Here is a 10308-nt window from a genome sequence, read left to right on the forward strand (position 1 = left end):
ACCCGGAACTTGCAGTCCGGCCCGAGTCCACAGGACAGGCAGAGGAGTTGGACGTGTCTCGCTGGGGTGGTGTGGGCATGAGACAGCACAGGCTGTAATGGAGTGTCTGTAAATGTATCTCATTCAACTGGCCCTCAGAGTTCAGGACAAAATACCACAAGAAACTCTTAATACAGATGTGAAGCCAGTGATTCTTCAGATAAACTGAAAATTCTGTAGGAAGTGATAGAAGGGAACCACTCAGGACGGTGCCCGAGGGGTGGCCCTGGGTCCAGTCGGGACCAGGAAGCTCGGGGAGTCTGGTGGTAGGTTCACCCCCACTCCTCCCACCCCCCTAACCCCGACAGCAGAGGAGTCCTTGGGCGGGCAGGCTGGGCGGGCAGGGGAGGTGGGAGCCCTCCAGGCTGCAGGGCCGAGGGGCGTTGGTGGCCATGCCGAGGGCCGCAGGGAGGCCAGGTCAAGGCTTCGGGGTGGCTGAGGGACTGTGTTGCAGGCAGGACACCACGGACCACCCTCCCTCCCTCCCGTGGCTTCCCCCACACCCTCTGTGGGGAGCTCGAGCCCCTCTTCATAAAGCAGAGCTGCTGAAGGGAGCCTCGCTGTCACCAGAACCCGTGGTGAAGGGGCTCCCTTGCTGGAAGCATCGCATTTAAAGGTAAATCTCCTTGGTGAGGCGCCAGGGACCCAGGGCGCCCGTCCACGTGGAAGCAGCGCTCGCGGCCCCCAGGAAGCCAGCCTGGTGGCTGCTCTAAGCTTGTCAGCCCTGGCCTTCCCAAGGCGCCAGCAACCAGCTGGACCTGGGGACTCTGTAACTTTGTTAACTCCCGCAGTGAGAGGCACCACGGGTGAAATCTGCTAGGAGTCAGGTCTGTGGTCCTTGATTCCTGGCTGCAAAACTGATGAATCGATAAGGGCGGTAAGGAAACACTTCTGGCGTGATGGGAGAGAAGAATATACAATGGCCAACCTCGGAGCCTGAGGTCATGGTTCGAGTCTATGACCCATACAATCCGGCCGGCGTCCCTGCACCTTCACGAACAGAACGAGCCAAACGGGATGCAGGCAGGCGTCAGAGGCGCTGCGGGCTCGGTTCGGGCCACCGCAGGCACGCGAGGCACACAGACCTTTTGGTTTCCCAGCGCATATAAAAGTTATGTTTAAAGTGTAGGCTATTAAGTGTGCCATAGCATTATGTCTAAAAAACGTACATGCCTTAATTTTTTAAAAAATTTGTTTATTTTTGGCTGCGTTGGGTCTTCGTTGCTGCGTGTGGGCTTTCTCTAGTTGCGGCAAGTGGGGGCTACTCTTCGTTGCGGTGCACGGGCTTCTCATTGCGGTGGCTTCTCTTGTTGCAGAGTTCAGGCTCTAGGCGCGCGGGCTTCAACAGTTGTGGCACGCAGGCTCAGTAGTTGTGGCGCACGGGCTTTGTTGCTCCACGGCATGTGGGATCTTCCCAGACCAGGGATCGAACCCGTGTCCCCTGCGTTGGCAGGTGGATTCTTAACCACTGCACTACCAGGGAAGTCCCATATATATTTTTTTAAATTTTACATGCCTTAATTTAACACTACTTTGTCTCTAAGAAATGCTAACCATCATCTGAGGCTTCAGCGAGTCAGAATTTTTTGCTGGTGGAAGGTTTGAAATAATGTGAGAACTACCAAAGTGTGACACAGACATGAAGTGAGCAAACGCTGTTGGGAAAATGGCACTGATAGACTTGCCTGACAGAGGGTCACCCCAAAACTTCAGTTTGTAAAAAGGGCACAGTCTGCGAAGTGCAGTACAATGAGGGGTGCCTGAACCCTGTTAATGCCACGCAGGAAACCACTGATGTGGGTTTGACCACGACCGCTAAAATCCTTGATCTTGGCTCCCTGACATTTTCTCAAGATAAAAGGGTTGGCTGGCCCATGAAATAATGGATCTATATTTCCAGATTTTCTCGTCTGTGTTTTCGAATCAGTGTCTCAGTGGATTGATGATCTCCCAGCCTCTGTCTGACCTGTGGTCTCCACCGGAAGGAGAAGAGAGCCTCCACGGGACACCCGGCTCTTCGGACATGGGGCCTGCAGAGCCCCTGCCTCACGGGGTGAGCCCCGGCACCGGGCAGGCCACCAGGTCCCCAGAAGAAGGACCAACACACTCACAAGTAACCTGGTGCTTGTACGAGACCTGGTCAGAATGAGCATAAAAGCAGCGTGAGGGGGACATGGCGAGTGCCGTGGCCTGTGACACGGCCCCACGCTCTGGCCTCACCTTGTCTGATGATGGGTCAGCGCAGCTCCCAAGGACACCCCAGGGACCCTGCTGCTCAGCGACCTGCCCACAAGCCAGTCCCTAACAAGACACCATCCCTGAGACCTGTGCTTTTGTCCTTTTAAGTCCTGCCCCTGCTTTGCTCAGGGAGACAGTCGTATTTGTCTCCTGTTACTGCATCAAAAATCAACGCGAATTCAGCAGCTTCCCTCGGCATGTTCGTTACCGCACGGCTGCGTGGGGCACGCGTCTGGGTGTGAGTTTGCTGGGAGCTCGGCCCAGGGTCTCACCAGGGGAAACCTGTGTCGGCAGGGCTGTGTCCTCACCTGGGGTCCTCTTCCAGGCTAATCTGGTGGGTGGCATAATCCATTCCTTGCGGTTGTAGGACTGAGATCCATTTTCTTCTTGCGGGGGTGGGGCCTCAGGGTTTTGCACTTGGGTCAACCCCATGGGCCCTTTCACAGCCCAGCAGGCAGAGAAGCTGAGGCTTTTTGTCCGGCTGAGATGCATACTCTGCCTCAGGGAGCAACTTGCAGTCACGTCTGTCACGTGGGTGCGAAGGGCTATCCCGCCAAGGTTGGTCACACTCTGGGGGAGGAAACGGGCTGGGTGCCCTGGGGAGCATCTCAGAACTCTGTCCATTTCCCTGATGTGTTCGTGTAAATCCTGACAGGTCTAAACTAACCATCTTGGCGTTTCCTGCATCATCAGACCACATCTCTCCCGCATGTAAACCCCCTTAGGCCTCATCGTACTTCACGTGAGAGCCCAGCACGCTCTCCCCTACCCGGCAGGCAGCTTCCTGGGCCCCAGCCTAGCTATTCACTTGTGGGTGTGGGTCCCCGAGGGGCTGTCCTGGTTGGTCTGGCTGAGGGAGCCCCTTACCTGCGTTAATCTCGCCATGTTTAAAATGCCCTCATTCATCAGCAGCTGGATCTGCAGGCTGTCTGCCCTCTAACAGCTACAAGAGGGCAGGAGCTTGGCAGCCGGTGCGGTGCTGAGTCCCAGTGCCTGGCACACAGTAGGTGCGCAGCGTTTGCTGAATGACAGCGTGTGTGAACACGTGTCTGTGTGTCTGCTTGTGCCTCTGAGTGCCTGTGGTTTCTCCTCCCAGTGATCCTGGCTGCCTGGAATGTCCGGGTCCCCAGGATTGGAGCCAGAGTCTGAGTCTGTCTCAGTGGGGCTCGCTGGCTGACCCGCCTTGTCTGGCCTGGACTCCTAGGTGGGGGATGTGGGTCCAGGGCTCTGGTCTGGCTGGGGCTGGGCTGGAGCTCAGGAGGACCATGGTGATGTTGCAGCCGTTTAGTTCCGGTCTGTTCTCTCCTGGGCCTCTGTTCTCATCTGCGGCTATTTCCTGCCAAGGACTGGGGAGGTGGGCTCAAGCAGAGAGAACAGGATGGGGCAGGGAGGAGGGGTTTGTAGCCTTCCCCTGCCCTGTCCATCCTTGCCCAGTGGTGCCAGGAGTGTGCTTCCTCCTTCAGACTTCTGTACTGGGGCTGAGCCGAGGGCTGGATCTGCGTTGCCAGGAATCCACCGACCTCCACGCAGGGCTGAGAGAGGGAGGGCTCTGCAGGGAGTTAGGGTGTGGCCCGGGTGCTTCCAGGCTCCTAGCTCAGCGCTGGGAGCTGACCCTGCTCCCCTTCCAGACTGAGGGGCCGGACCTGGGCCGTCTCTGCCTCCCTCCAGCCCTGCCTGGACATCTTCCCTCTATGGAGGAGAGACAGCCTGGCAGCCAGAGGCAGGAACAGAGGCCTGAGATGGAGCAATAGAGCGGTCGAGGCCGATGGAGAGAGACAGACAAGGGCGGGGGCGCAGAGGAGGGAGGAGGGCTGGGAAGGAGGCCACCAGTGCTAATATAAACCAGTTAGAAAAACAGGAGGAGAGGCCAGGCCTCAAGGCCAGCCAGGCAGGGCTTGTTTATCCAGAATGAAAGGCCCTTGAGGAGCTGGGGGTGGGGTGCGGAGACAAGTCCTGATTCCAGTTTGGAAAGGGGGCTCCGCCTCCCAGGGTCTGGATCCTGCTGAGGAAATGGGTCCGTTAGGTTGGGGGTGGGGCGTCCTCACAGCCCTGTGTCCTCCCAGTGGGTCCTACCTGTTGTCAGCCCTCATTCCCTCTTGCTGCAGTAGCAGCAGCCTCCTCCCCTTGCCCGGAGCCCAAGAGTCTGGCTGGGCTGGGCTCCTTGCTTGTCTGAGGACTTGGGGACCAGGGCAGCGTTCAAGAGAGGCTCCAGCCCACCAGGGCCTGGGCCTGTGACCGTAATTCAGTCCAAATGGGCAGTCCAAAAATGCACCGCGGGTTTTTGTGGTAGTTTGGTGGATTTTTTTTCTTTTCTTTTTTTCTGAGGTTTGCTTAACTAGAAAGAGTGGGTTTGATACACAGTGCATGCTCTGTTATTTCACATTTGTTTACGTGACTTTGTAAGTTTTCCCAGAGCTTCAAATTTGTGCCTTCTGTTGGGAAGGCTCCCATACCCCACTTCATTTCCTCCCCTCTGGGAGGGGTGGGGGGTGATCCTGGGAGCACCGTACCCGGGTCTGGGTGGTGTTTCTGCTCTTGATGGTGGGCAGATGGGGTGGGGGCACCAGGACAGGGGGTCACCCGGCTCCCCGCTCAGCTCTCAGGGGCCTCACCCCTCATCCCCCTGGCTGGCTGAAGATGACTGATGAACAGCAGTGCCCATCATGCTCTCCGGAAGGGGCCCCCCTACCTCCCTAGGGCCCGTGCGACTCTTATCCCCACCTCACAGTTGAGGAAACGCAGCCCCCAGAGGCGAAGGGTCACCACAGGGCCAACGGGAAGACCTGGTGGTCTGGCAGCCTGGGGTCCTTGGGGTCAGACCCAGGATGCCTTTCTGCTCTCCTGCAGTGGGGGGATGCCTTGGCCAGTGTTCACTTACAGAGATGCTGGTGAGGAGATACTCCCCCCAGAACCCCAGACCTGCAGTGGCCCCAGAAGGGCTCTGTATGCATGTCACAGACACCCACGAGGCATCTGGGGCCATACCCTCAGGCCCCCCTGCCCCTTCTGGGCTGGGCTACTGCCACCTTCTCCAGGACCCAAGCCAGAGTGACTCCCCTCACCCTTGGGAACACAGTGGCCAAGGCCTGACACCTCCCACCAGGCCGGCCGAGGACCAAGGACCGGGGGAAGGCGGGGAGGCCAAGGGGCCGGGCAGGAGCGGAGGGGGCGGTCTGCTCTGATGTCACAGCGGGTGCTGGGGAGGGGAGGGGGAGGGGGAGGGGGCCGGGCTGTTTTTCTGGAGAGTTAGAGCCTGAGTAAGACAAAGCGCCGGCGGGCCAGGCGGGCCAGGCAGGCGCCATGGAGCTGCGGGCCCAGGTCCTGCTCTGGAAACTTGTGTTTCTGCAGAGTGAGTTCGGGTGTGGGGGCGGGGTCGGGGGGCGGGAGCCGCTGGTGGGTCTGAGCCCGAGCCCAGGGTTGGGTGGGGGGGGGTGCCTCAGCTGGGAAGGGGTGGGTCTGGGGGCCTCAGAGGGAGCTGCTCACCACGAGAAGGCCCCCAGGACGTGGAGGTGGTGAGGCCTCACGTCAGGTCCCACAGAACTTCCCCTCACTGGACGCTGGAGACGGGCCGGGCAGGGAGGGAGGCCAAGGCGGGGGCTCCTCCTGGGCTCCCTGGCGCCCCCCGACTTCTCTGGGACGCCCCTCAGGCCTGTGCTTCTCTGTTGTCAGGAGGGGAGTGGGTGGGGGACTGAGGGGGGCTCGCAGGGTCTGCTCCCAGGCCCCGGAGCTCACCCCCCCCCACCCCACCCCTGCCGGGCTGGCCTGCTGACCCGGCACATTCCTCCATCCGGCTGGGCACCGGGCCACATCTCTGGAGCAGGAATTTGGCGTGTGGGGTGGCAGATGGTGGGGTCACTCCCCACTTCCAGCCTTCTCGTGCTTCAGACCTCTGCCCTTCGGGAAGGCCGAGGGGGCTCCTGGGTGGGGCGCCAGCCGTCTGAGGACCCTGGAGGGCGGGCTTGTGAGGCATGGCCCCCGGGCAGGTGCCACTCCGGATATGCACGTGCAGAAGCCCTGCAAACCAGCCCAAGGTGTCAGGCGCTGGTACTCTTGTGGCCTTGCTGCAGTGATGTTTAGGGTGGCCACCATTCCTGAATGTGGCGCTTGGTGACAGGCACACATACAGAGCTGGCCTGGCCCCACCACTCACCCGCAGCCTGGGCAGATGGCCATGAGGATTAAGCGGGGGCCTGGGAGAGGTGGGGGGGAAGGAGACCCCCGCCTCTGCCCTCCCGGCTTCTCTGGATTTACCTCCACCTGTTAAGAGGGTGTCACTAGCACCCACCTCAGCAAGGACTACCGAAGGGGCCCAGGGAGCCAAGTGGGGGCCGGTTCGGGTGGGTGACCTCTCCACAGTATGACTCTTGCTTCCTCTCCTTCCAGGCTCTTCTGTCCTTCTGTCCTCAGGTTAGTGACCACCCTCCCCTGGGAACCCTTGCTAGCCCCATCCTGTATCTGTCCCCTTGGGTCTCACCCCTCCCGCGGTCACTTCCCCTCTCCACCAGGGCCAGCCGGGCCCGCGACCCCCGGCAGCTCCGTGGTGTCCGAGTCTGCAGTGAGCTGGGCAGCCGGCGCCCGGGCGGTGCTGCGCTGTCAGAGCCCGCGCATGGTGTGGACGCAAGACCGGCTGCACGACCGCCAGCGCGTGGTCCACTGGGACCTCAGCGGCGGCCCGGCCGGCGGCTCCGCGCGCCGACTCGTGGACATGTACTCGGCGGGCGAGCAGCGCGTGTACGAGCCGCGCGACAGCGGCCGCCTGCTGCTGACCCCCACCGCCTTCCAGGACGGCAACTTCTCGCTGCTCATCCGCGGTACGGCCCCGAGGGACCGAGAGGGGGCGGGGCTGCGGGGGCGCGGGCGAGGCCGCGGAGCTCATTGCTGGGTTCCCCCGGTGCGTAGCGGTGGAGGACACAGACGAGGGGCTGTACACCTGTAACCTGCACCACCATTACTGCCACCTCTACGAGAGCCTGGCCGTGCGCCTCGAGGTCACCGACGACCGTGAGTGTGTCCCACTCCCGGCCTGTGCTCTCCCACCCCTGCCCCCACCCCCCGCCCCGCTCCCTCCGGGCACCCTCCCGGCCCGGGGTCCCTGACCGGCCTCGCTCCCCCAGCCCGGGCCGCCGGCGCGCACTGGGACGGCGAGAAGGAGGTGCTGGCGGTGGAGCGCGGCGCGCCCGCGTTGCTGACGTGCGTGAACCGCGCGCACGTGTGGACCGACCGGCACCTGGAGGAGGCGCAGCAGGTGGTGCACTGGGACCGGCAGCCGCCCGGGGTGCCGCACGACCGCGCGGACCGCCTGCTCGACCTGTACGCGTCGGGCGAGCGCCGCGCCTACGGGCCGCCCTTCCTGCGGGAGCGCGTAGCGGTGGGGGCGGACGCCTTTGCGCGCGGCGACTTCTCGCTGCGCATCGACCCGCTGGAGCCGGCAGACGAGGGCACCTACTCCTGCCACCTGCACCACCACTACTGCGGCCTGCACGAGCGCCGCGTCTTCCACCTGAAGGTCACCGAGCCCGCCGCCCGGCCGCCCCCGCGGGACTCGCCGGGCAACGGTTCCAGCCACAGCGGCGCGCCCGGCCCAGGTGCAGGAGGCACGTCTGTGGCCCCCTCCGGCCCCAAATCAGGGACTCCAGCGTTGCGGGGGGAGGGCCCCGCGGGCTGAGGCCGGCCCGGGTAGGCGCGCTGCGCGCTCCCTGACACGGTCCCCGCCCGGCCCCCGCAGACCCCACGCTGACGCGCGGCCGCAGCGTCATCAACGTCATCGTCCCCGAGGGCCGGGCCCACTTCTTCCAGCAGCTGGGCTACGTGCTGGCCACGCTGCTGCTCTTCATTCTGCTGCTCATCACGGTCATCCTGGCCACCCGACAGCGCCGCCGCGGAGGTGAGCGGGGGGTGGGGGGGGACTCGCGACGCCGGGGCTGAGGCCAGCACTGGGAAGCCTTTCCCGGCCGGAGGCGGGACTTGGGGCGCAGTGGTCCGAGCAGAGGGCCCCATGAGCCTCGTTGCCTGGGCTGCGAGGGTTCCTGTGGGCTGGGGGGGGGGGGGGCGCTGGGGAAGGGGGAGGCTGCTCCCAACACGACTCTCCCTCCCCAGGCTACGAATACTCCGACAAGAAGTCCAAGTCCAAGGGGTGAGTGCCCCTTCCGGCTCTCCCGGGGACCAGGCAGACCTGCCCACCGCTCTAACCTCCCACCACCCTCCCGCTTCCAGGAAGGACGTGAACATGGTGGAGTTTGCTGTGGCTGCCGGCGACCAGCCTCTTTACAGGAGGGAGGACATCCAACTAGGTGAGGGAGACCAAAGGGACAGACTGTGGCGCCCAGGCCTGGGGTGAGGGAGGCACGTCTCTGAGACCTCACCCTGCTCTCTCCCTGCATCAGGTTACAAAAACAACCTCCTGAAGGAGAGGGTTGAGCTGTCCCACAGCCCCCTGCCCGCCAAGAGCATCGACTTGGACAAAGGTGAGCTGAGGTGCGGGGGGAGACCCCTGCCCATCTCAGAGCTGGGCTGTATCCCTTGCCACCCACTCAGAGCCCCAAGGCACCAGCCAGCCCTGCGGGCAGGAGTCCCCTGCCGCTTCAGTGCCCCCGAAGTCCCTGGGCAGCCCTGATGGTAGTCTGCCCTGTTTCCCCCGCAGCAGAGGGGCAGAGGGCAGACACCCGCCTGTCCCCTTGGCTTCCAGAGTTCAGGAAGGAGTACTGCAAATAAGGCGACCCCGGGCTCCTGGCTGGGCCAGCAGCTCTGCCAGCTCTTGTCTGTCCACCTCGGAAGACTCTTCCTGACCCCCATGCAGCTCGCCTGGCCCCCCTTCCAGCGGCTGGTCCCGCTGTCCTGGAACTTGGCCTGGACTGGTGCAGGGTGAGGCTGCCTCCAGACCCCTCTTGGGGGCCACCTGATCCTCATTTGCGATCGTGGGCTCCTTAGGACTCTGCCGGCACTGCAGCCGGGCCCCTTCCGCAGCCCTCGGCCGGTGCTCTTCCCTCCTCGCATGGCCACGACCCCGCTGATGTTCACCAGTCTCTCAGGCTCTCCTGGCCTCTGCCCACTGGGGGCTGGGAGCCCCACCTCTGCAGGGAGAGGGCCGTGAGGGGGCTCAGTGGGGATCCTTGGAGCTGGGGTCAGCCTCAGGCCTGGCACTCCCACCCCTTCCTTGCCCTGTCCTTAGGGGAGCTGCCTGCCAGTTCCCCTCGACGGCACCCCGAGTTTCGCTGCCAGGATGTCTTGGGCTCTTCATGGTAACCCGAGGACCGCGCACTCCAGGCCCGGGGCTAGTGTCCCTCTGCGCTGCCTCCGGCCTCCTGGGGCCCCCTCTCTGCTTCCCACCCTGCTTCGGCCCTGTTTCCAGCAAGCTGCCTTGACAGTCACTAGGCTCCATGTGACTTCCGAGCCTGACTCCCTTCCCTCGGCCCCTCCTTGGGCTGGAGTCCAGGCTGAGGCCTCATTGGACTGCGTTTTGGCTGAGGACGGGGGGCGGGGGGGGGGGCGGTGAGGATGGTCTTAGAGTGGCTGGTGCTGCCACTCCTGACACCCCACATTTGCTCATCCTGGGGAATCGCTATCATCTCAATAAAGACCACATCTGATTTTAGACTTGGCCCCAGCTGTGCCTCTACAGCTCCCGTCCATCTCCCCGGGGGGCAGAGTCTGGCCCTTGGGGACCCCCAAGTGTTCTCCTTCATCTGGAGTCCTACTGTCATCACCCATTCCTCTGGGTGGGAAGTCTGGGTCTGGGTGTCCTGAGAAGGGCAGCGTCGGAGCTGATTGTGTGCACTTGCTCCTGGCTGTGAAGCAGTTTCAGATCCTCTTCCAAGGGCTTACTGGACGCGAGGACAGAGGGCAGACTGTATCAGTTCAGTCCTCTGAGAAGAGAAGCAGATGCCAGGATGGGCTCAACGAGTGAGGAAAAAGGGGGAGGAAGCAGGTAGCGGGAGCTAGCGGGAGCGCCCTCAGAGGGGTGCCAGCAGGACAGGAGGGGGAGGGAAGGGAGCCGCGGTAGGAAGAAGCCTGTTTCTCCAACCCTGACCCCAT

General features: G+C 62.8%; 1 protein-coding gene across 3 annotated transcripts; it reads left to right on the forward strand.

Annotated features, from left to right (window-relative positions):
- The first annotated feature begins 5502 nt into the window (after positions 1-5502).
- Positions 5503-9868, forward strand: MXRA8 (matrix remodeling associated 8). 3 transcript variants are annotated; one of them, XM_030881598.2, is made up of 10 exons: positions 5503-5626; positions 6661-6684; positions 6783-7088; positions 7177-7278; positions 7392-7871; positions 8003-8161; positions 8374-8410; positions 8491-8567; positions 8661-8741; positions 8918-9868. In XM_030881598.2, the coding sequence occupies exons 1-10, from the start codon at positions 5578-5580 to the stop codon at positions 8986-8988; spliced, it is 1386 nt and encodes a 461-aa protein (XP_030737458.2). In that variant the 5' UTR covers positions 5503-5577; the 3' UTR covers positions 8989-9868. The 3 variants fall into 3 exon arrangements, with proteins under 3 accessions (XP_030737458.2, XP_030737479.2, XP_030737471.2); XM_030881619.2 differs by having other exon boundaries at positions 8963-9868; XM_030881611.2 differs by having other exon boundaries at positions 7392-7862.
- Positions 9869-10308: the final 440 nt, after the last annotated feature.

This window comes from Globicephala melas, chromosome 1 (assembly GCF_963455315.2).
Source record: "Globicephala melas chromosome 1, mGloMel1.2, whole genome shotgun sequence".
Taxonomy (NCBI): domain Eukaryota; kingdom Metazoa; phylum Chordata; class Mammalia; order Artiodactyla; family Delphinidae; genus Globicephala; species Globicephala melas.